Source organism: Zootoca vivipara, chromosome 9 (assembly GCF_963506605.1).
Source record: "Zootoca vivipara chromosome 9, rZooViv1.1, whole genome shotgun sequence".
Classification (NCBI taxonomy): domain Eukaryota; kingdom Metazoa; phylum Chordata; class Lepidosauria; order Squamata; family Lacertidae; genus Zootoca; species Zootoca vivipara.
The window spans coordinates 2,446,776-2,472,137 of record NC_083284.1 but is presented as its reverse complement, the minus strand read 5'-3'; the positions used below and the strand labels follow the sequence as shown (position 1 = coordinate 2,472,137).

General features: G+C 44.6%; 1 protein-coding gene and 1 long non-coding RNA gene across 12 annotated transcripts in view; one reads left to right on the top strand and one right to left on the bottom strand.

Annotated features, from left to right (window-relative positions):
- The window catches only part of LOC118079504 (serine/arginine repetitive matrix protein 2), a 129,821-nt gene that overhangs the window by 76,776 nt on the left and 27,683 nt on the right, over positions 1-25,362 (top strand). For 8 of the 11 annotated variants that reach the window (XR_009558104.1, XM_060278305.1, XM_060278311.1 and 5 more), the window contains exons 4-5: positions 23,715-23,776; positions 24,372-24,413. The exons of the other annotated variants lie outside the window; for them this stretch is intronic. Coding sequence is in view for 7 of the 8 variants with exons in the window: in XM_060278305.1 (XP_060134288.1) it covers positions 23,715-23,776; positions 24,372-24,413 (104 nt within the window). In the remaining variant the exon portion in view is untranslated. The remainder of the gene's footprint in view (positions 1-23,714; positions 23,777-24,371; positions 24,414-25,362) is intronic. 11 annotated transcript variants of the gene reach the window in all.
- On the bottom strand, positions 8,463-11,478 carry LOC132592670 (uncharacterized). The gene is made up of 4 exons (XR_009558209.1): positions 11,191-11,478; positions 10,321-10,440; positions 9,738-9,836; positions 8,463-8,558 (listed from the first exon to the last, which is right to left on the bottom strand). It is a non-coding gene; the product is annotated as an uncharacterized LOC132592670 (long non-coding RNA).

Here is a 25,362-nt window from a genome sequence, read left to right as displayed (position 1 = left end):
GGGGTCACGAAGAGTCGGACACGACTAAACGACTAAACAACAACAACAATTGGTGACTTCACAACAGACCATGGCAACCAACTGAATATGGGCCTTTTACAGAAAGCAACAGCAATGCCCAGCGTTGCCCAGCCGAGAGAACCGGCTAGGCTGCAGGGGTTTGCGAGGGGGAGAGATAGAGGGGTTGGGGTGACGGGTGCCATCACGTGAAAGGAAGATGACGTCACGCAGCGTGGGGAACGAGAGAGGGGTGTCGTGCCGTCATACAACTGGGGTGAGGAATGGGGGCACTGAGTGGAGGAGGGCCCTGCCTTTGGGGAGGATGAATGTGTCGCGGCGGGGTGGGGGGATTTCACAGAACACGTGTGGGTGGGGGAGTCAGGGTTAAAGAACACGTGTATTGGGGGGAATGATTGTATGCAAAATGAAGGGGGGCTCTGAAGGTTAGGGGACTCTGAAGGTCCATTTAACAGACTGAGCCACAGCAAGGTGTGGCCGGGCCAGCTAGTTGGAATATAAATTAAACCATCATCATAAAGAAGAATATAAGCACATATATCTCTTGGCTCTCTTCAAAAACTAATTGGTTATGAAAGTTCCCAGGTGATGAGGAATATAGACTTACAATTCATTGATTCTAAACGATTTATCATGGCAAAGCCAATCTGAGTCTACCATGGAAACTCCAATAAAATAATCGGTCGGTCTGTTCCTCACATTGGATACAACAAAGGCCTACAACACAGAAAAGAAGAAAGTCCACTTCTCCTCTTAAAACTTTCCAAATAATGCCCCTTCCGCAGGAAGACAAAGTAGGCTATATATTGTTCTGTGTGTAGCAGCAGCTCACAGTGGCAGGATTTATCATAAACTACAGTATACACAGTACTGTCTACACAAATGTCTGAATGGAGCTGTTCAAATGTCTGAATGGAGCCGCCTTGACTGACACATGGCGAGCTCACTACATGACTGGAAACTCTGCAAAGTCAGTGTTTATTTATGGGCAAAACCCTCTGCCAAGGGTAGAGATGGCAAGCACAATGATGTGTCTTTTTCTTCTCTGTGTTACTGTGAGGCTCACTCTTGGGTTTGACATGTACAGTAGGGCTGCCATAAGTTTGAATTTTCCCAGACATTACCAGGATTTCAAAGGTAGAATAAAGGTCCAGGGGGAATTTCTGAAATGTAGCGCAGTCTGAACAATGGCGTCACAACATCACAACTAAGAGAGCTTTTACAGCCCTTTATTTAATCTTTTCCTAAAAAAAAAAACTTTATTGGTTTCAATAGATGCATTACATACATACATACATACATACATACATACATAAAACAGAACAAAATAAACAAAACATGTAAGGACAAATAAAGCTTCAATACATATCATAAATTCTTTGAGTCTTTATTTACCCCTCCCCCTCCCCCCCCGCTACTGTTTTCCCCGCTACTTCTCAGCCTTCACTAAGCTATGCAATAAATTTTATATTTACATCTACATACAGTAATTTTGTCTTTCTTCTTCTTCTTCTTCTTCTTCTTCTTCTTCTTCTTCTTCTTCTTCTTCTTCTTCTTCTTCTTCTTCTTCTTCTTCTCATTATTGTTAACGTTGTATTACTCTTGATCGTTTAAGGACCTTTTAAAATTTACCATTCATTCATATTTTGTCACTTTTTCTTCCCTTATCTTTTCTGTTTTTCTCTTTCAATTATTTGAGTATTTAATATTCCGGGAAGAGATTAGGCTTTTCCACCTGGCACTTGATATAATCTATAAGTGATTTCCATTTCCCCCCACTCTCTTCTTTTTTTATCCCTTTAACCTCTTCATATTTTATTGTCATATTGTAATACATCAGTAGTTTGGTCTGCCAATCCTCCTCAGTTGGAATTTTTCGAGATTTCTAATCTTTGGCTATTAATAATCTAGCTGCAGCTGTGGCGTAACTTACTAAACACCTGTCTTTTGATTTAATATAATCTCCCAACATGCACACCTAAGAGTGCCCAATAGAATTTCGTCTAATTTTGAAATCTCTTTCCCAAATCCAATTTTTCTATATGGTTGAAATATCTGATTTATTTGGCAATATTGCAGCCAACTACTTAGGTACTGCTTGACTTCTGAATAATCTTTTAATTTCAATATCTCCTCTTTCTCTTCTAACAAGGTTTTATAAGTTGGCCAATCATTCTCCATGTTACGTCTTTTGACTGCTACAATTTCTAATGGCGATATCCACCATGGTGTTCTGGGTTCGAAGAGCCTTCTATACTTCTGCCACACATTATACAATGATTTTCTTATGGTATTATACATAAAAATATTTTTCTTGTCTAATTTTTCTCTCATTAAATACCAGTGCCACCCAAAAGCGAGACCATCTCCTTCCAAATCTAAAAGATCTACATTTTTCAAATCAATCCAATCTTTAATCCATGTTAAGGCTGCCACGTCGTGATATAACTGCAGGTCTGGTAACCCAACCCAACCCCCTCTTTCTTTGATCTATCAGAATCTTATATTTTATTCTGGGTTTTTTTCCCATTCCAAATGAATTTGGAAATATCTCTCTTCCAATCTTTAAAAATTTTCTCTTTCCCTAACACCGGTAAATTTTGGAATAAGTGATTAATTTTTGAAATTACACTCGTTTTAACTAATGATATTCTGCCCATGAAGAATATTTTTAATTTTGCCCATATTTCCAGCTTCTTTTTTATATTTTTCCACGTATTAACATAATTTTATTGTATCAAATCGATATTTTTGGCCGTCATCTGAATTCCCAAATATTTCAAAAAAAATGGCTGATTTTTAATCCTGTTTTTTTCCTGTAATTCTCTTTTTTCCCTCTGGTTCCATATTTCTGACTAACATATTTGTTTTATCGTAATTTATCTTTAAGCCTGCCAGATTCCCATACTCCTTGATTTTTCCTATTGCATTAGGGATACTAATTAGAGGGTCTTCCGTTGTTATCACTATATCGTCAGTGAAAGCCTTAATTTTATATTTTTTGATGCCTATTACTATATCTTTTATATGCTCATCATGTCTAATATTCTTTAACAAAATTTATAGTGTAATTATAAAAAGCAGTGGTGATAAGGGGCACCCTTGCCTGGTACCTCTGGTTATATTTATTTTTTCTGTAATTTTTCCATTTATTATCAACTTTGCTTTCTGATTTTCGTATTTTTCCTTTCGAATTTTTTGCCTAATTTTACCTCTTTTATTATTAACATAAATGGCCATGAGAGCCTATTGAAGGCTTTTTCTGCATCGATAGCTAATATTGCTGCTTTCTTATCTCTCCTATTCTCTAGGCATTCAAATATATTTATTATGTTTCTTATATTTAATCTTTTCCTAAGAGCAATGATATTCATTAGTTGAATAGTTTCATAGGTTAGCTAACCTCTAGTTTAAACAACTATAGTCTTATCTTGGGGAAGTTTATCCCTGACTGCTATGAAATTTTCAATTCTTTTCACAGTTTACAGCTCCTGTTTAGTTTTTGATTATAAGGAAACCTCAGCCCCTAAACATTTTCCTTCTGAGGAAACAGATAGAAATTTTTCCAGTGAAACGAGTCACTTAGCTGGCACCTCGTCAAGGTTTACTTTATTTAGAGGTTACTTTGGGCAATTCATGTCTTTTCTATACCAAGTTTCTTTTGGGAAGTTTAAACCTATTATGTTTATTTGAGTAATCATTAGTTGAGTTCCAGTATTATTCACTTCATCAATCTCGTTTCAGGGATTTATCACGGCATAGTTTTGCTCTGAAACTGACACAATGGCTGCTACACTGGCAGACCCTGTGCTCATAAAACCTTAAAATCAGCCATTTGGTGTTCAGGTGAATACAGGTTAAGAGGGGTAAAGGGTGCATTTGTGGATGCAAATGTTTACAAGATTCCTTTGGGGGAAACCTCTATCCCTTTGGGATGTCATTTTCTTCCATCAAGAAAAGCAAGAAAAAATGGAGGGGTGAGTATGTTGATATCTTTTCAGTCCTTTTCAGGAGGTCTGAAAAGTATGGATAAGGCCAATAAGAATGATAAGGGGGAAACGAAGGAGCAAAAATGCCTAAGTCTTTATCTCACTGAGGAGCAGGAAACGTCAGCTGGTGAAAAATGCAATGGCCAGATTGATCACCAGAGCAAGTCGGTTTAAGCATGTAACACCAATCAGGGCACAATTGCACTGGCTTGCCAATTAGTTTCAAGGCCCAATTTGAAGTGCTGCTGTTGACCTATAAAGCTTTACAGACAAACAGATTCTTGAAATACATGCAATACAGCAAAATAACATTCACTGTAACATTCACTATGTTATAAAAAGAAAAGAACAGAAGAAAGAAAAAATAAAGAGGAAGAAGAAGAATGAAAGTGTGAATAAAGGCAAAGACATAATGATATTCGCTGATTGAATCAGCAAAGAAAAGGAACTTCCGAATATACCCATTCTACTAATTTACAATTAAACTATTTTTTTACACAGTTGTGTGAAGTTGTTTTTCGTTAACTTAATTCAACTTTATCTAACAAATACTTTATATTGCATGGCTCATTCAATAGCTGTCAGAAAGCATCTGAGGCCTTTCTCAGAGAGGTTAGGACAGGGGTCCCCAGACTACGGCCCGGGGGCCGGATGCGGCCCAATTAGCCTGCCAATCCGGCCCGCAACGACCCCCGCCGCCCGCCGCTGCCGCCCGCTTTCATGGTGCGCAGCGCGGCAGCGCTCTTCCGGGTTGGGAAAAAAGCGCCGAAAATCCTTTGTGCGCATGCGTATGGGCCTCTCCCGACCCGGAAGAAGTCATTTCTGGTGCACTTCCGGGTCGGGGGAGGCCCACGCGCATGCGCACAACGGATTTTCGGCGCTTTTCCCACCCTGGAAGCGCGCCGCCGCGCCAGTAAGCGCCCGTGCGCATGTGCACGGGCACGCACTCCCCCGCCCGCCGGCCCGCACAGGCGCGCGCTCCCACGCCCTCCGGCCTGCCGCACGATCGGCGTGGTGGGAACCGGCCCAAACGCCGGTAAGTCTGGGGACCCCTGGGTTAGGAGGATTTCAAAAAGAGAAGGAGCCTTTTCTGTGGTGGATGTTCTTCCCAGGGAGGCTTCCCTGGCACCATCATTACATGACTTTAGACCAGTGATGGGCAACCTTTTGAGCTTGGTGTGTCAAAATTCGCCAAAAAACCGAGCATAACTCGGGTGGTGTGTCACTTAAAAAAAAAAAGTTAAAAAAAGGAAAAGGGGGAGGGAAAAAATTATTAAGGTTTTTTTAAATGCAGTGGCATTGACGGTGGCGGTATTGGCAGCGGTTGCAGTGGGGAGGTCGGGACCTTCCTTCTCCTCCCTCTCCATGGCGCCAGCGCGCCTCGAGGTAGGTGGTCTCAGGCCTTGGGACCCCTTAGCTTCGGCCCGGTGTGGGGCGTTGAGGGGGAGGTTCGGCGGCTCCCTGGCAGCTGCTCTGGGCTCCCCTGATGTTTGCGCGAGGGCGGTGGCAATCCTGGCGGCTCCGAAGCTGGTCAGGGAGCGCAGGTACGCTGGCCGTTTTCAAGAGCTCCGCGATAACGTGCCGATTGCCATTTTGCCTCACCGGAAGTCCACAAGGCCCCCAGAAATGCGTCCTTCTCGGCATGCAGCCGCGTGTCACCGAAAATGGCTATGCGTGTCAGTGCTGACACGCGTGTCATAGGTTCGCCATCACTGCTTTAGACAGTAGGCAAATCCATTCCTATTAAATAATCTATAGCCTGTTAAATAATCTATAGCCTGTAAAAGTATCAGGCTGTCAGTTAGTACGCTTTTTTATTATTTTATTGTGTTTCTATTACTGATATTCTATAATGTGTTTTTAATGTTGTACACCACCCTGGGTTCTTTTGATGAAGGAATCTTTTGATAAATGGAATAAATAAATACCAACACTAATATGCAACCTTTTCCTCCAAAGGAGCTCAAGGTGCTGCATGCCCTTCTCCTCTCCCCATTTGTCCTCACGACAGTCCCATGGGGTAAGTTAGAATGGAAGGCAGCCCTGACCAGTAAGCTTCATGCCACAGTGGGGGTTCAAATCCCAGTTTCCCAGGTCTCATTATTCCTGGTCTCTCCATACAATTGTATCCTGAACTTGAGTCCTTGTAAAGAGGTTTCTGACTCTTGCTCATGGATCAGAGGAGCAGGAAGCCATAATGTTCCCACTTACACATGATGGCAAGTTACCCAGAGGATCAGGATGACGCATCATCCTGCTGTGATGGGCAATCCTACCTCTTATATATTATATGTATATATAATGCCAGAGCTGCAACAAAACGTGTCTGTCCCTTACCAGTCTCTACAACCACAGAAGAGGCTGTAATCTACCCCCAAAGTCACACTCCTCCATTGTCTCTTAAGAATTTATTGCATGATCTACTCACCTCCTCCTCCTCATTTTCAATACATATCAATTTTGTATTGTATTTCATGCTGTTACAGAGTTGTATGCACTGTTTCCAAGTCCTTGGGGTGGCAATGAAGTCAAATAGATATAGGGCTCCATGCCAAACAACCCATTCCTCATGTAACCTCTGCTCAATTTCACCTTTCAGCAATGCCCAGAATGTGAGGAATAAAAAGAGAGAAAGGACAAGTGAGGTTTTAGGAGAAGCCAGCTTGTAGGACTCTGCAGAGTTTAAAACACTGATATTAGGGGGAACTTCGGGAGCTGCTTGGGTGGGGTAACCACCCCCACTGAAGAAAATCTAGCATTGTCCCCAAAGACCCACTAGGACCCACTGGCTATGCATTTAAAGGATAAAGTGGATCAACTTCAGAGTGCATTTGTTTCCCCAAATGTTGCATCTCCAGTTGAAGAACCCCGTGCCTCTAGAGAGGATGTTTTGTGGGGTCAGTTATGCAATTAGCTGACGTGAACAAAGTACTGGCAGCAATGCATCCAACCACATGGCCCCTCAACTCCAATCCCTCCTGGCTTATCAAATCTATCAGAGGGGGCTGACTGGCTGGGTCCAGATTGTGGTTAATGCGTTGCTGCATGAGGGGGTGGTCCCTGCTGCATTGAAGGAAGCAGTGGTGTGACCACTCCTAAAGAAAGCAACTCTGAACCCTTTGGATTGGAACAGCTATGGGCTGTTGCCAATGTTCCCTTTTGGGGGAAGGTAGAGGAGAGGGCCATGGTAGATGCCCCAATGGTTAGAAGTTGCTTTTACCAACTGCAGCTAGTTCAACAGGTCATTCCTGGACCAGGATTCCTTCCCACAACAGTTTATAATTTGCTCAGCTCAAGACTGGATTACTGCAATATGCTCTAGATGAGGCTTCCCTCGTGCTTGACCTGCAGTTGTTGCCAAATGCTGCAGCATGATTTCTGACAGGAGTGAGGCCTTCTCAGCATATAACCTCTTTGCTCAGGGATCTGCGCATAGCTGATTTGGTCTGAGAAGTACCATTCATTTCCTTCCCTCTTTCTCTTTTTGCACCCATTAAAAATTCACTAGCCAGCTTTCCAAGACATTTGGGTCAACAGCCAAAAGTACCAGACACAGACTGAGAGGTGCAAGGGAGCGAAATTCCCTTGCACCTTGTGAAATTTGACCTTCCTGTAGCCAATTCCTTCTAGACAGTTCAGAACTGTTTTTGAGTACAGAGTAATATACCCAAAAAACTAGAACAACCCATAGGAAACACAGGAAACAAAAGCTGTAGTACTGACAAGATGGGAAAGAAAAAACTTTTTTCGTATTTCACAGGCTCCTCTGTCCTTCCTCAGGATGAATTCCCTTAGCATGGAAAGGAGGACATGTGGGGACTGGTCATTGATTCGTGAGTCAGGCACAGAATTTGGCCCTTAGGACAAGTGCCTCAACAGACAACTGTGTCCTCCAAATCAGCCTCCTGATTTCATCATGCTAATACACCCGCTTGTTCTTCAAAGGACTATGGTATTAACCAGACATCCGTAACAATAATAATAATAATAATAATAATAATAATAATAATAATAATAATACCCCACCCATCCGGCTAGGTTTCCACTGGAATGGAGCCGTTGCCCAGAAAGGCTTAACAACATGGCCTCTTTGACTGTGCCCATACTATTTATAATCCTGTACCTAATAGAGAACTTGTATATAGTACAGAGAGAACTTGTGACCTTCCCTATGTCACCCTGCAATTTCACAGGAAAGAGCCCTAGTGGGCCAGAGCTAGTATGCTCATCCCTACAGCCCTCTGCACACGTGGTCACTTAAAACACCTGAAGAGAGCTACCCATTCTCTGTTTCCAGGTCCGCTAATCTGACTGATATTTCAGAATGGGATTGGCACCAGAAGGGGTCATTCTAGTCTGTAATGGAAAAGTGAAGTCCATCCCAATGGCTCAGAAATCGCCTATTGCATCAAAATTTCTGGCACCTTGACTTCGACCAATAAAAGTGGTTTCTGAGTAACTTACGAATAGCATGATCTATTTCATTGATTTTCCTTCTCTCTTCGAATATCGCCATAGATAAATTCTCAGCTTTCTTGAATTTGGTGATATCTAAGAGAGTTGCAACAATTGAAATCAGGAGGAATCTCAAACAAGCCATACTGAAAAGCCATGTTTCTCAATATCTAATATTTACTTTTCATATATAGGAACCTAGAAAGCTGCCTTATATTCAGACCATTCATTAATCTTGATGAGAGTTGCCTATGCTGACTAGCAATGGCTCTCCAGGGCTTCTGGAAAAGGTCATTCCCACCTCTGCCAGGAGATGCTCAAAATTGAACCTGGGCCCTTTCCAAAAACAACAACAACAATGACATTTGCACATCCACTCAGCTGCTGTCCTTTCCTGGAGCTTCTGGATAGCTCAGTCAGTAGAGCATGAGACTCTTAATCTCAGGGTTGTGGATTTGAACCCCACATTGGGTGAAAGATTCTTGCACTGCATGGGGTTGAGCTAGAAGACCCTTGGGATCCCTTCCAACTCTACAACTCCAAAACGTAGGTTAATCAGCCTCATGTAACCAACATGCTGAACTCTAAATAATGCATTAAGGTGTTCAAGCCATAGAGTATGCTGTCCTGCCAGACTCAGCTATATTGGGAAGAAAGAGGTAATCAAGCCTATTGTTTCCCCCCAGGCTACTTGAGAAGCTCAGCATGCGAAGAGGTTTGACCTGGTTGCTCAAGCTCAGCCACATGCTTCTCATGAGCCACTCTTGAGTTCCTGTAGGAAACTAGGAAATTCCTCCACATTGTTGCTAAGCTAACTTTTCCTACCGTGCACTTTTTCCGAAGCACATATATCTGACCTTTGAAGAGTTTGCAAGCAAATCATTCTTTAACTTACCAAGTATGTGGTCTCCCCCTATGCTGAGGGAAGAGGGAAACTTTGGAACTCACTAGGAAGAGCCTATTTTAAAGGTCTAGCAGCCTATACTTTCATGCTGACAGTTGCTACATATTTTGTGACTGTAAATCACTGCTGGGTTCCCTCATCAATGGGTACTTGCCTCAAACTTGGATTTTGGCATCCAGGAATTTTATTTCTTATACCAATATTTTTCCCCCCACCTACACACACACCATGCTTATGGAGAAGTTAAGAATAGAATGAGCTTGAGGCAACCCACCCATTCCTCTTCAACTTCTCTCAACTGAGCAATGAGAAGAAATCACATTTGGTGGGCCATGGAAGGAGCTCCTGACAAAAAATAACATATGACTTACCATCTGCCCCACAAAGATCTGGATAGAGGGATTCTATCGTTTTCAGAATCCTTGACGTTCCTTCTTCAAATATGGCTCTCCTTTGCAGTTCCTTAACATCTAAAGGTGATGGTGGGGAAAGTTGTTCATCACATGTGGGAGAATAGCTCTACTTCCCCCAGCACCCACTTGGAGGGGATTAGGTTGCATTTGGATTGAGACTTCTGTGGTAGAAGTTTAAGTATGTAACGTACTTCGCAAAATTTGTAAAGGAATTATTTCTCCACCAGGAAGACCCATTTTTCAGCCTCAAGATCTTGTTTAGAGTCCTTACCCCAATATTTTCATATATGTGCGCTCACACACACACACACACACACAGCATTTCTGCAGGGACAACCTACAGTGCCACTGGTTTCAATGGGAGAGAGTATATTACATGTTTATCTCACCGACTGAAATCGGGGTGTGTGTGTGAAAGGGCTTAGTGGAGACCAGAACCCATCCTTTCCTTTTAAAGGTCTACACTGAAATGAAGCGAGCAAGAGTGAATTGTAATTCTGCCCATTACCCTTTTATATTTCCCTGGAAGACTGGAACTTACATAGGTAGGTCAGCATTGTTGCCCCTATAATGGAGCCCATCACAAACAGTCCGCCAGCATACAGGCAAAAAGGAGATTTAAGAATTCTTTTCATACGTTTCCTGAAACGTGTTCTTTTTCCTTGATGGAAAGGAAGAGAGAAAATTCTGCTTTAGCCATCAACAGACAACATCCCAGTGCCACCCAAGTCAATAAATTCCCCATAAACTCTGGCAACCCACCTAGATCAGCATATGGCAGTCAGCTTCCTAAGCCTGGGGGGGTTTGCTCCACTGTGAAATGCCAGGGGGCCGGACCCTTGGGAGGTTAAGTGGATGAAGGATTCTGGTCTGACCCAGTAAGCTCTTGCTATGCTCTCATAGAATCATAGACCTGTAGAGGTGTAAGGGACCACAAGGGTCATCCAGTCAAACCCCCTGCAATGCAGGAATATTTTCCCAATGTGGGGCTCAAACCCATGACCCTGAGATTAAGTGCCCCACTCCACCCACTAAGCTTAATGTTCTTATATTGAAAGGTAGAGCTGGGGAGAGACTTCACATTGAGACCTTTGATCCTCAACTAGCAGAGTGGATTGGGCACCCTCCATGTGTCTGTTACCCTGGCCTGGAACAAGGGCACAGCATACTCAGGGGAAGATTGGGGTTGTGGAGTTCATCTTGCTGCCCTCCCTCAAGTAAGTGGAAGGGGCTGCAGCAGTGGATAGGGCCCATCAAGGACAGCTTTCAGTTCACCCTGGGGCTGTTCACTGCAAGCAGCAGATGGTGGATACAAGCTCAAGTTCATTGCTCCTCAGTTGGACCTGGTGGATCCCCTGGACCTATAGAAGATTTTTGTCCTCACTTTGGTCCTCCCCATTATAATACAGACCTGATGCTTTTCTTGCTCGTTTTTTTGGGGCTTTCACTGGCTTCTCACCTATATAAAGAAAACATGAGTATTGTAATATGATATTATGATATATGATATGATCTACACAAAAACAACAGCCCGAAATATCTCAGCTCTGTCAAGAGTCTCCAGTACAATGTACTAGGGGGACCGTATCGAGTCAGTAAATCTCCTGCGAAGAGAAAATGGTAACTGAAGGGATTTACCTTGTGGCTCTTTAGGGGCCATTGAACTGGTTTCTTATTTTATTCTCAGCCTGTGGGACTATAAAGTAGACAGTGAAGTCAATGCCTTATTTCAAAGCTGAGTCACAATGGGCAATTCATAGGCAGTGTTGTCATGGGGACCCTCTCCCAGTTAATGTCATTGTTAGAGTGATGGTTACAGGTAGGTAGCCGTGTTGGTCTGGGTCGAAGTAAAATAAAAAAATTCCTTCAGTAGCACCTTAAAGACCAACTAAGTTTTTATTTTGGTATGAGCTTTCGTGTGCATGCACGAAAGCTCATACCAAAATAAAAACTTAGTTGGTCTTTAAGGTGCTACTGAAGGAATTTTTTTATTTTATTGTTAGAGTGAGTTACTGTAACAATGCACTTTGCTGCATTTCTTATCCCTCTGATCTACCTCTCTACAATCCCACTCCTGAATATCATCATTATCACCACCATCATTTTATTTGTATGCCGCCTTTCCACAGTTAAAAACAATGCTCAAGGCGGCTTACAACATGACAAGATTTACATAGTTACAAAAGTAATAAATAATAAATTGTTGTTGTTGTTGTTTAGTCGTTTAGTCGTGTCCAACTCTTCGTGGCCCCATGGACCAGAGCACACCAGGCACTCCTGTCTTGCACTGCCTCCCGCAGTTTGGTCAAACTCATGTTCGTAGCTTCGAGAACACTGTCCAACCATCTTGTCTTCTGATGTCCCCTTCTCCTAGTGCCCTCCATCTTTCCCAACACCAAGGTCTTTTCCAGGGAGTCTTCTCATGAGGTGGCCAAAGTATTGGAGCCTCAGCTTCACGATCTGTCCTTCCAGTGAGCACTCAGGGCTGATTTCCTTCAGAATGGATAGGTTTGATCTTCTTGCAGTCCATGGGACTCTCAAGAGTCTCCTCCAGCACCAGAATTCAAAAGCATCCATTATTCGGCGATCAGCCTTCTTTCTGGTCCAGCTCTCACTTCCATAAACCACATCAAAAAAAATACACAACCAAATGGAAAACAATTTCCACATAAATCAAAATCTAAAACTAAGAATACAGCATTAATATCACAGTTTAAAATGACATAGGTAAAAAATAACAGCAGTTTAAAAAACCAACAAAAAATCAAAAAATGAAGCCCTCTCTGCCCCGCAGCAGCAGCCGTCCTTTATGAAGCCCGTCAGGCTTCACCCTAGGCCAGGTGGTAAGTGGCAGGACAGGGGCCCTCAGGCGCTCAGCAGGGGAGTCTATCATGTCTGTCATGTCTATAGAATGCTGCAGGTATCTGTTAAAGTGTAGTGTGGTTCTCAATAACACAATACTTTTTTTTGTCCATAAAATGTATTGCTTTGGTTGCACAAAGACTAATAAGGAAACTCTGAGGATGTTTTTATAATGCTATTTCCTTCATAAAGGTAAAGGTAAAGGGACCCCTGACCATTAGGTCCAGTCGTGACCGACTCTGGGGTTGCGCGCTCATCTCGCATTATTGGCCGAGGGAGCCGGCGTATAGCTTCCAGGTCATGTGGCCAGCATGACAAAGCCACTTCTGGCGAACCAGAGCAGCACATGGAAACGCTGTTTACCTTCCCACTGTAGCACTTCCTATTTATCTACTTGCATTTTGACGTGCATTCGAACTGCTAGGTTGGCAGGAGCTGGGACCAAGCAACAGGAGCTCACCCCGTCACAGGGATTTGAACCGCCGACCTTCTGATCAGCAAGCCCTAGGCTCAGTAGTTTAACCACAGCGCCACCTGGGTCCCTTTCCTTCATTTTGTTGTTTAGTCGTTTAGTCGTGTCCGACTCTTCGTGACCCCATGGACCATAGCACGCCAGGCACTCCTGTCTTGCACTGCCTCCCGCAATTTGGTCAAACTCATGTTCGTAGCTTCGAGAACACTGTCCAACCATCTTGTCCTCTGTCGTCCCCTTCTCCTAGTGCCCTCAATCTTTCCCAACATCAGGGTCTTTTCCAAGGATTCTTCTCTTCTCATGAGGTGGCCAAAGTATTGGAGCCTGAGCTTCACGATCTGTCCTTCCAGGGAGCACTCAGGGCTGATTTCCTTAAGAATGGATAGGTTTGATCTTCTTGCAGTCCATGGGACTCTCAAGAGTCTCCTCCAGCACCATAATTCAAAAGCATCAATTCTTCGGCGATCAGCCTTCTTTATGGTCCAGCTCTCACTTCCATACATCACTACTGGGAAAACCATAGCTTTAACTATACGGACCTTTGTCGGCAAGGTGATGTCTCTGCTTTTTAAGATGCTGTCTAGGTTTGTCATTGCTTTTCTCCCAAGAAGCAGGCGTCTTTTAATTTCGTGACTGCTGTCACCATCTGCAGTGATCAAGGAGCCCAAGAAAGTAAAATCTCTCACTGCCTCCATTTCTTCCCCTTCTATTTGCCAGGAGGTGATGGGACCAGTGGCCATGATCTTGGTTTTTTTGATGTTGAGCTTCAGACCATATTTTGCGCTCTCCTCTTTCACCCTCATTAAAAGGTTCTTTAATTCCTCCTCGCTTTCTGCCATCAAGGTTGTGTCATCTGAATATCTGAGGTTGTTGATATTTCTTCCGGCAATCTTAATTCCGGCTTGGGATTCATCTAGTCCAGCCTTTTGCATGATGAATTCTGCATATAAGTTAAATAAGCAGGGAGACAATATACAACCTTGTCGTACTCCTTTCCCAATTTTGAACCACTCAGTTGTTCCATATCCTGTTCTAACTGTAGCTTCTTGTCCCACATAGAGATTTCTCAGGAGACAGATGAGGTGATCAGGCACTCCCATTTCTTTAAGAACTTGCCATAGTTTGCTGTGGTCGACACAGTCAAAGGCTTTTGCATAGTCAATGAAGCAGTAGACGTTTTTCTGGAACTCTCTAGCTTTCTCCATAATCCAGCGCATGTTTGCTATTTGGTCTCTGGTTCCTCTGCCCTTTTGAAATCCAGCTTGCACTTCTGGGAGTTCTCGGTCCACATACTGCCTAAGCCTGCCTTGTAGAATTTTAAGCATAACCTTGCTAGCGTGTGAAATGAGCGCAATTGTGTGGTAGTTGGAGCATTCTTTGGCACTGCCCTTCTTTGGAATTGGGATGTAGACTGATCTTCTCCAATCCTCTGGCCATTGCTGAGTTTTCCAAACTTGCTGGCATATTGGGTGTAGCACCTTAACAGCATCATCTTTTAAAATTTTAAATAGTTCAGCTGGAATATAATCACTTCCACTGGCCTTGTTATTAGCAGTGCTTTCTAAGGCCCATTTGACTTCACTCTCCAAGATGTCTGGCTCAAGGTCAGCAACCACACTACCTGGGGTGTACGAGACCTCCATATCTTTCTGGTATAATTCCTCTGTGTATTCTTGCCACCTCTTCTTGATGTCTTCTGCTTCTGTTAGGTCCTTACCACTTTTGTCCTTGATTATGGTAATCTTTGTACGAAATGTTCCTTTCATATCTCCAATTTTCTTGAACAGATCTCTGGTTTTCCCCATTCTATTGTTTTCCTCTATTTCTTTGCATTGCTCATTTAAGAAGACCCTCTTGTCTCTCCTTGCTATTTTTTGGAAATCTGCATTCAGTTTCCTGTATCTTTCCCTATCTCCCTTGCATTTTGCTTGCCTCCTCTCCTCCGCTATTTGTAAGGCCTCGTTGGACAGCCATTTTGCTTTCTTGCATTTCCTTTTCCTTGGGGTGGTTTTCGTTGCTGCCTCCTGTATAATGTTACGAGCCTCCATCCATAGTTCTTCAGGCACTCTGTCCACCAAATCTAAATCCTTAAACCTGTTCCTCACTTCCACTGTGTATTCATAAGGGATTTGATTCAGATTGTATCTTACTGGCCCAGTGGTTTTTCCTACTTTCTTCAGTTTAAGCTGGAATTTTGCTATAAGAAGCTGATGATCTGAGTTACAGTCAGCTCCAGGTCTTGTTTTTGCTGACTGTATAGAGCTTCTCCATCTTTGGCTGCAGAGAATATAATCAATCTGATTTCGATGCTGCCCATTTGGTGATATCCATGTGTAGAGTCGTCTCTTGTGTTGTTGGAAGAGAGTGTTTGTGATGACCAGCTTGTTCTCTTGACAGAACTCTATTAGCCTTTGCCCTGCTTCATTTTGAACTCCCAGGCCAAACTTGCCAGTTGTTCCTTTTATCTCTTGATTCCCTACTTTAGCATTCCAATCCCCTGTAATGAGAAGAACATCCTTCTTTGGTGTCATTTCTAGAAGGTGTTGTAGGTCTTCATAGAATTGGACAATTTCACTTTCTTCAGCACCGGTAGTTGGTGCATAAACTTGGATTACTGTGATGTTAAAAGGTCTGCCTTGGATTCGTATCGAGATCATTCTGTCATTTTTGAGATTGCATCCCATTACAGCTTTTGCCACTCTTTTGTTGACTATGAGGGCCACCCCATTTCTACTACGGGATTCTTGCCCACAGTAGTAGATATGATAGTCATCCGAACTGAATTCGCCCATTCCCTTCCATTTTAGTTCACTGATGCCCAGGATGTCGATATTTATTCTTGTCATCTCATTTTTGACCACATCCAGCTTACCATTATCCATGGTTCTTACATTCCAGGTTCCTATGCAATATTTTTCTTTACAGCATCGGACTTTCCTTTCGCTTCCAGGCATATCCGCAACCGAGCGTCCTTTCGGCTTTGGCCCAGCCGCTTCATCAGCTCTGAATCTACTTGTACTTGTCCTCCGCTCTTCCTCAGTAGCATGTTGGACGCCTTCCGACCTGAGGGGCTCATCTTCCAGCGTCATAACTTTTATATGCCTGTTGTCTTTGTCCATGGAGTTTTCTTGGCAGGGTTACTGGAGTGGCTTGCCAGTTCCTTCTCCAGGTGGATCACGTTTAGTCAAAACTCTCCACTATGACCTGTCCATCTTGGGTGGCCCTGCATGGCATAGCTCATAGCTTCTCTGAGTTATTCAAGCCCCTTCGCCACGACAAGGCATTGATCCATGAAGGGGCTTTCCTTCATACATCACCATTATTGTTTAAAGCAGTTAAGTAATCACTGTTTCACTGCTTGTGCTATCAGAAACGAGTTTTGTGTGAGTGTGTATGCGTGTGAGTGAGAGAGAGTAGGCATACCTTGGTTGTCAAACTTAATCCCTTCTGTGAGTCCGTTAAACTCTCAGAACCGTTCGAAAACCAAGGCATAGCTTCCGATTGGCTACAAGAGCTTCTTGCACTCAATCAGAAGCCACGGAAGCCACGTCGGACGTTTGGCTTCCAAAAAACATTCACAAACCGGAACACTTACTTCCAGGTTTGTGGTGACCAGGAGCCGATTTTTTTCAGAGCCAAGCTGTTCGACAAGCAAGATACTACTGTATTGAAGCTGGAGTGTTCAAATTTCAACCTGACCAAAACAAAAATGTGACATTAATTTATTTAAAATGTTAATTATAAAGCACATTAAAAAGGCTTGAGAATATGATTTAGGAGCAGACATAGTATAAACAGCTTTGTATGAGTAACCTTCCCCCTATCTTAGTTGTGTTCAAATGCTATGGCAGCCTCTTCAGTTTTGCTTAAAGTTGTTGAGCTTTTGGAGCAAAAACACACAAAAAGGCTGTTTTTGAGCTATTTTTATGGGAAAACAGCAAAATCGGCACTTCCGACATACACCCGGATTTTCCTGGACATTTGTCCAATTTTACGCCTGGTCACTGCTGTCGGCGGCAGTATTCTGTGTAAATCTGGGAAACCCTATGGCAATTTTTGTTTTGACTACAGTACGTCAGACCAACACGGCTACCTACTTGTAACTATAAAAATAGAATTGTCCAGTAGCACCTTAGAGACCAACTAAGTTTGTTCTTGGTGAGAGATTCCCTGACAGGTATCTGAAGTGTGCATGCACACAAAAGCTCATACCAAGAACAAACTTCGGTTTATATATATATATTTACATATTCCTTTTTACATATTTCCTCTGAGCCATAGGAAACATATATCGGAGCAGCACCAATCCTTGCAGCGAAAGCCCTACGAAGTTAAAAGCCGGCGTTGTCCTTGAGCCCCGGGATTAGCCCCTGACGAAGAGACCTGCGGGACCCGGAAGCTTGCGTGCTTCGCCGGGCGATTTCTCTGCCTGCGCATGCGTGGCTTTGTCCCGCGCATGCTCCGTCCCTTTCCCGCCGATGTCCGGCTGCCGCTGCTGCTTTCTCCCTTCCCCCTCGTCCCCATCCGGGAACCTCCGAGCGCGCATGCGCAGCCACGCCGTCGGGGGCGAGGCAGGAGCAGGAGGAGCGCGGCGCCCGCGGCCTTCGCTGGAGCCTCTCTCTTTTCCCCTTTTCCCTCCGCGCAGGCGGGACCCGAGGCCCAGCGCGGCGCCCGGCGGAGGTAAAGTTCAAGGGAGGGGACCTCCGGGGGGGGGTCCTCGGGAGGGGAGACAGGCCTCGGCGCCCGGGAAGCCGCCTCTGAGTTCCCCTCAGGCCTCAAGCGAGGGGACCTCCGGGGACGCCCAGGGGGAAGCCGCCTCTGAGGGCCCCTCAGGCCTCAAGGGAGGCTAGGAATGGTCAGAAATCCTAAGAAAGAACAACGCCGGGAAGGGGGGGAGGGGGGAGGTTGGAAGCGGCCCTCAGCTCCTGAAGGGAATGGGGCCCTTGCTGTGTCCAGCTGTTTGTGTTGAATAGGAAGCCTTCACAACACAAAACACGAGGCTTGGTTTTATTGGTTGTCATCCTATATTTTGGAAATGCACATCCAGTTTTTCCCCCCTTTATTTTGGGGGGGGGGGCCAAAGGTGTAGCTTGTTCACCTTATGCATTAATTCAGCACTGCCTGTAAACATTTTGTGAATCTAAGTGTGGCCTCATTGAGGGGCAGTATTTGAATATGAGTGGGAAAATGAGAGTGCTCCTAAACATTATTTTAGGAAAAAGCACTGATTAATAATAATAATAATAATAATAATAATAATAATAAGGCCCCACTGAAACCCTCCCCTCTTTGTGTGTGTGTGAGTGGGGGGGGAAGTGAGTGCCTCATGCGATGCTACATCTAGCTGCCCTGAGAACAACGTTATGTTGTTGTTATTGTTGTTGTTGTTATTATTGGCTCTTCCCTCCTTGCCTTGCCATTGTGGCTTCCTCTGGTTTTGCATTTATTCTCACACTGTACACATCCCCAATCTGTCTCACCTTTTCAGGATTTGTTTTTGGCACCCATGTCAGCTGTGACATGAACTCCCTAGCCAGGATCCACGCGTATCCTGCAGAAAAGACAAAGAAAAAACGATGACTCTTGCCCCTCGTGAAAGTTGGCAGCTGGGAAAGGCGGCTTGGGGAGAAGGAAGCCAGGCGGGAGAGAGAAATCTCTGGGCTTCTTGGTCCTTCCTTGCCTCTGCTTCTTCTTCCAGGTCCTGCCTGTGGGTTTCTTCCCATTGGGGCATCTAGTGGAGAGCTTGAGGCTGACTGAGATGGGGCCCCTTTGACTGCTTTTCATTAAATTTATGTACCACCCTCCGTCCAAAGATCACGGGGCAGTTGGTTCACCTTTTGTGGTGTCCCTAATTCCCATCAGGCTGGTATTTCCAGGGATGAGTCTAGAGTCCACTCGCCTTACATGCTGATATTCTGCACAAACTGGACGGTGCTTGTAATTCCCCCCCCCCCTGGTATTTAGCCCTCTCTCCCTTCTACCAAAACAGCTCCCAGGCCAGCTTTCAGAAATCAGGACTCTTATCTTTAGTTTGAAATGAAAAGAGCTGCTTTACTGCTTCTTTGGCCTAGGCTGATCTCAAACACAGTGGTCCTGACCTATCCCGTCCCCCTCAACCCCCCCCCCGGCAAGTCAGTACCTCCATTTGGCCTAGTCTGTAAAGGCTTCAGCCTAGTATGTAAACGGGAAACGAGGTGCTGTTGAGAGGGAAGTTTTTTATAGGTGCAGTACCAGTATAGCTGCTGCTAGAGGGTGCTGGTTTGCAACCTGGTGCTTTTCCCAGCATGCATTTTTGTCTGAGTGGTGTGTTTTGAAACACGGGGTTTTTGGGGTTTTTGCCTGGCACAGGTGTGACATCTGTCTTTGAAAACGGTACGGGGTTACTCTCATATTCGCATGCGGCATTGTGTCAAAATTTGAATGCAATCAGTCACATGGTTTTGGTGAAACGTGGATACTAACGGACATGGCCAGTTGACATTTATATATATACACACACACACACACACACACACACACACACCTCTTTAGTCAGTGAATGAGGTCATATAAATAGTGCTTATAGCACATCTTCATTGTCAAATACATTGTTTTATAGGACAATCCTTTACCTAATTACTTGGAAGTAAGTCACATTGAATTGAATGGAGCTTGCTGCCTAGTCACTCTCCGTATCATTGTAGTGTAAATTATTATCTTATTTTTCTAATGGCCTGTCAGGGCACTGCCCAGCAAGACCTTAAGGCTGAGAGAAGGAGGACAGGAAATAGCAGAAGGGGAGGGGGTGGCAGGAAGTACCGGTAGGCAGGGAGTGAAAGGGCTTGGGGATGCTGAGCAGGAGCCTCAGCACCGCTCCACCAGCTTGGGAACGGGGAGATTACCCAGGTCCCGTCAGCCAGGGAGAGACGGGAGTGGAAACGTAGAACACAGAAGCGGAGATTAGGGCTGCCTAAGCTTTTATGTTGGAGAAGAAGCCGCCAAAAGTTACTTCCTGGATCTGAGTGTACGGATGGCTGAATGATGTCGGCAGCTTTGTACATATGTAAATAAAGACTGAAATATGTATGGCTTTGAGTGATCATCACCATTTCTTGCAGAGAGCACCCCCAATACCCTTACATGGCCTAAATAAATTGCACTTAATACGTGGCTAGAATGCATTAAAATCACATGGGTTTTCAATTGAAAATGCTTGTTTGCTTGGTTGGTTTAGAGTGGGATATAAAGCCTTTTAAATTCAAAAGCTGTAGTGCGTTGAAACACATATGAAATAACTTTCAGTTGACAAGTGAGTAAAAACCCCAACCCCTTTGTTAAAAAAAGTTATTGAGAAAAAAATTAAACAGTTGTGGTTTTCCAACAATTTACTTACAGGCAGTAGAACCATTTTAGAAAGTAGATTAAAAATAAATGTGATCCAATGTTTGTGTGTTTAACTTTCAGCTTTGTGGTGTTCTTGGAAAATTCTGCACCTTTTGTGAATTCTCTGAACCTTGGCATTGCCAGCCCACTTCTGTTGGGCCCTCCTCCTCCTTTGCAGCTTGCTCAGATTAAGACACTGTTGGCTTTTCACCAGTTGAACTTGGTAGCTTCAACCCATTCTATAGCATCTTATGCTTTGTTAAATGAAGCATTTCTGAAAATTGCCATGTTTATCCCTAGAGGAAACATGCCTCCAAGGCCGAGGGGACCTAATGTACCTGATCCAATGCCGTGTGCCCCTTTTCTGGGGCCAGGAACTGGACCGGATGGTTTTCAAAAGGAACACCTGTCTCCCCCTCGCAGAATGCCTCAAAGGGTCATGGAACCAGAAATGAGGGCAATATTCCCAAGACCAAATGTTCAGGTCATGCAACATGGAATGGATCCTAGAAAAGAGCAGCAGCAGAAGGAAGAGGGATGTGCTACTCACTGCGACAATCCATTTCCGCCTGTAAATAGTAGCCAGATCACTTCAGGAAAGTTTACAGAACAAGCCACACGTATCCAGAACCGTTGTACAACTGAGAGTGCTTTGAGCATCTTAGCAAGCTTTGGCTTATCGAATGAAGACTTGGAGGAACTTAGTCGGTATCCGGGTGATCAGCTGACGTCAGAAAACCTGCCTTTAATTTTGAGAGACATCCGAATGCGCAAAATGACTCATCATTTACCAAGTTTACCTTCTCAGAGCAGAGAAAAGGAAATGTTTCACAGTGACGATGGTCATAGTACCATGGTGAAGTGGAAGGTAATCGATTACGGGCATGGAAGCAGGTATGAATATACTGAAACTCCTCCCAAGGTCAAAAACTACAATTCTGATGCATCAACTGAAGGGAACGTGAAAGGATTTCCAACACAGCAGACGGCTCTCGTGTCTTTGGCACCCTTCGGTTTAACCAGTAGTCAAATGAATGCGGTAAACGAGCTGATACGAAAGATGGGATTGCAGAGAAGCACACCAAGTACGCAGTCCTTTCCCCCCATGGATGCTTCCAACAAGGGGCCACTGCTAGGCCTCCCTCCAGAAAGAGATAAGATGCCTCCTCCAATTGGTGTGGTGAAAGCCACTTGGCTACCAGTTGTTTCGCAGGCAGTTGCCCAGAGGCTGAAGAGATTGCCAACTCCGTCGATGATGAATGATTACTACGCTGCATCTCCAAGAATATTTCCACATACGTGTTCTCTGTGTGATGTAGAATGTACACATTTGAAGGTGAGTCACTCACCCCCCCCCCCATGATTACATACATTTGTACAAACGTGTTCTATGTACTGGGTTTAATTAACTTCTGGGTATCTGTAGATTTTATTCCTGTAAGATGTCCAACAGCCAAGAAGCTTGGGAATAAATACTGTGTGTGTCTGATTTGCACAATGTAACTGGCTGTTTCTGCAGGTTTCACCCGTAAAGGCTGCCTTAAGATAGACATGTTCTCATTTCGCTTTGGATTCCCAGTTCCCTCTACTGCTTCCTCTGTCTATAATTAAACTTGCTCTAGTAGCTTCTGGGATCAAAGGAAGTTGGACTTCAAGTAGAAAGTGGGTTGAGGTTGTAGTCTAGTCAGAAACATTGGTATAGAAAGCATTTATTATAGCGTTAGAATGTAACATAAGAATCATAGAAGACTGTCTTATCTAACTTTGAGCTGCTGTTCTCCATTTGAATATTAAATGCATTGCCCAGTATTGAACGTTGTCCAGTATTAAACTCATACACAGGATTGAAGGGCAGGTGAGTGTGTTTCTACTCTGCTGTAGAAACTCAGATATATAAGCTAGGTGACAAGTGGCTCTTTAAACGGATCTAAGTCTTATTTTTCAAATGATGGACTGACTGTGATTGATTCTCAGTTAAACATCCGGCTAGTTCAATGACAACCTTGAGCCAGGTTAAGAACTTTGAGAACTTAAAGAAGAAAAATCACTTGATCCAGGAACAGTCCACATATATACCGGCCTATTCCTACCTACTTTTCTGAATTGTGTCCTGGACCAAAATATAATGGATAGAATTCTACAGGATGTGGTGTTAGTGTGTGAGAACTATCCCAATCCAAGGATCCCCAGGCAGGCACCTCCAGGTTGTGGAGACGTCAGGTGGCATCTTGGCACCCAGGCATCTCCACTTGGTTGTAAGTGTCTGATATCTAGATGCAGAATGTGCTTGGCACCTGGCTAGTTTTGAACACTGCCATGGACTCTCATGACCTTAAATGACGAGATTATGCAGTTTTATAGACAGAAGCCCCATCAACGGGTATTGGGCATATCACTAAGTGGAACTAATTGTTTTATTTTTATAAAAAACTAGTGTATTTCAGCCCGTTTAATAACGGGCGCTAGAACATCCTGGGGTTCGGAGAAGCGCTTGTGCAGCGCTTCTCCGAACCCTGGGACCTGTCCTTGCTGTCGGCGGCAGGGGGACAGGAACGGAGGAGGAGAAAGCGCTGTGTTCTCCTCCTCCGTTCCTCTCCCCCAGCCGCCGACAGGAAGAAGACATCCCAGGGTTCGGAGAAGCGCTTGCGCAGCACTTCTCCGAACCCTGGGACCTGTCCTTGCTGTCAGCGGCAGGGGGACAGGAACGGAGGAGGAGAAAGCGCTGCGTTCTCCTCCTCCGTTCCTCTCCCCCAGCCGCCGACAGGAAGGACGCGCGCACTCTCCCCCCCTGCCTCCTCCAACCGCCGCTCCTCACGGCCAGGGAGGGTTGTGAGGAGGCCTTCGCCGGCCTCCACCCTCGCTGACGTGCCCTGCAGTGAGGCGGTGTCCGGCGGGAGCGGCGGTTGGAGGAGGCAGGGAGGGGGAGAGTGTGCGCGCGCAGTCTCTGCTGTCCAATCCCTGTATCCCTGGGGCACATGCGCAGTACCCCAGGGACACACGGGACAGCTTGGACGCAGGGACAACTTGCACATTATTATATAGGATGTATATACCGCTTTTAAAAAAAAGTTCCTCGTGGGAGAAACAGCAGCAGAGGAGGGCCTTTCTGTGGGTTACTCAGAAGCATCTGGCTGACTGCCGCAGGAGATGGGATGCTGGAATAGGTGGCGCTTTGTTCTCATCTAGCAGCTAGGCTTTTTTTGTGTTCTCATGCTGATTTCTTCTCTCCCTCCCTGTAGGACTGGAATCTGCACGTGGGCACTACTGCACACTCCGAGAAATGTGCTCAGCTACGCCAGCAGTAAGGCTTTTCATTTTAATTTACTGGGAATAGATTGTGGATTTGAAATGGTTTGAAAATGAATTCTTGGAAACCTTAGGACTTTGCTAAAAGCAGAAGAGCCATTGCTTACATGCCTTGCCACAAACCTCAGCCAAGGAAGTTAGGGAACTCACCTTTGAAGGAATGGTGCCTGCTCTAGGTTCTGTTTTTCCTGAATTTGTAGAAGTGGTCTGTAGGCCAATTATGGAGCTGAACCAGGGAAGAAGGCTGAAGCTCAGTGGCATCTCATCTTGTGTTCTGTGGCTTTTAGATGCCTGTGGAGCATGAGCAGAGTTTTATGACGTGTGGCTTCAGGACAAACCAGTTCTTGGAGGAGCTGGGACCTGAGTCTCATTCCAGGGAGCTTTTGGAAATCTGGGTCAAAGAGTCAGGGAACCCTTGTGGAATCACCCTTAAACTTCCCCAGAAGATCAGTAGTAAGAGATAATAATTTGGACAAAAGGGAGAGAAATAATTGGCAGTTTTAGAAACTTTCCTGAAAGATAATTGAATGGAATACATGTACTGTGTCAAATGAATAACACAGCTGTTTCGCTGGCTTTTCTTGCAACAGGCATCCTGACTGGAATCCAGAAGACTGCTCTTTGTTACAGAGGTAACCTTTTAATCTCCACATGAATACTCAGTAATGAGAATTAGGCTGCAGCAATCTCAATTCCCTGTGGTCCCTGATAGTGTGGGTTTTCTGAGACATTTTGAATGGGAAATTTGCATCAGGGCATTCTGCACTGGGACATTTTCTAATGCCCAAGGAAGTGATCTGTGATCTAATTCTGGTCTTTCACTGTATTTAGTAGAGAAAACTCAAAAGTGTAAAACCTTCAAGTATCTGCAGTTGGCTCATGTTCACTGCCTGCTTAGGGACTATGTAACAAAAAACACTCCTGCAGAAAAAGTAGCACAACACACACACATGGAATATTTTCTGCCCCAGGTTACTGCTTGTCACTGACCAGTACATGGAGGAGCTGCTTAACTCAGACTGCAGGCCCTCGTGTCTTTGTTCTAAGGCTCTAGGGCAGGCATGGGAAAACTCCAGCCCTCCAGATGTTTGGGACTACAATTCCCAAGATCCCTGACCGCTGGTCCTGGTAGCTAGGGATGATGGGAAATGTAGTCCCAAACATCTGGAGGGCCGGAGTTTGCCTATCCCTGCTCTAGGGGCCAGCTGACTGAGCAGCTGTGCGTTGCAATGGAGCTAAGCCACTAGCAGGCAGTTAGCCATTCCCAGTGCAGGTGGCAGCCATAATTTTCTGGTATGAAGCTGGGCATTCTGTTGCCAGCAACTGAGTTCCTTTAGTCATTGGATGCTGCAGGCCCATCAGCTTGGAGCAGTCAGGAGTGCAGATATGATTTTTTAGGGAAAGAGAGCTTTCCAAGTGCCCCTCTCCCTGTTTTATTTTTAAACTTTAAGGAATTAAATGGTTTTTTAAACACTGCAGCCGTATTTTGTAGGTTTTTGATGCTTTTAGCTTTTAACTCTGAGAGTTCCTACTTCTAGCTGATTTCCATTTGCAGAAATATCATCTTGGCAGATCTGCTTT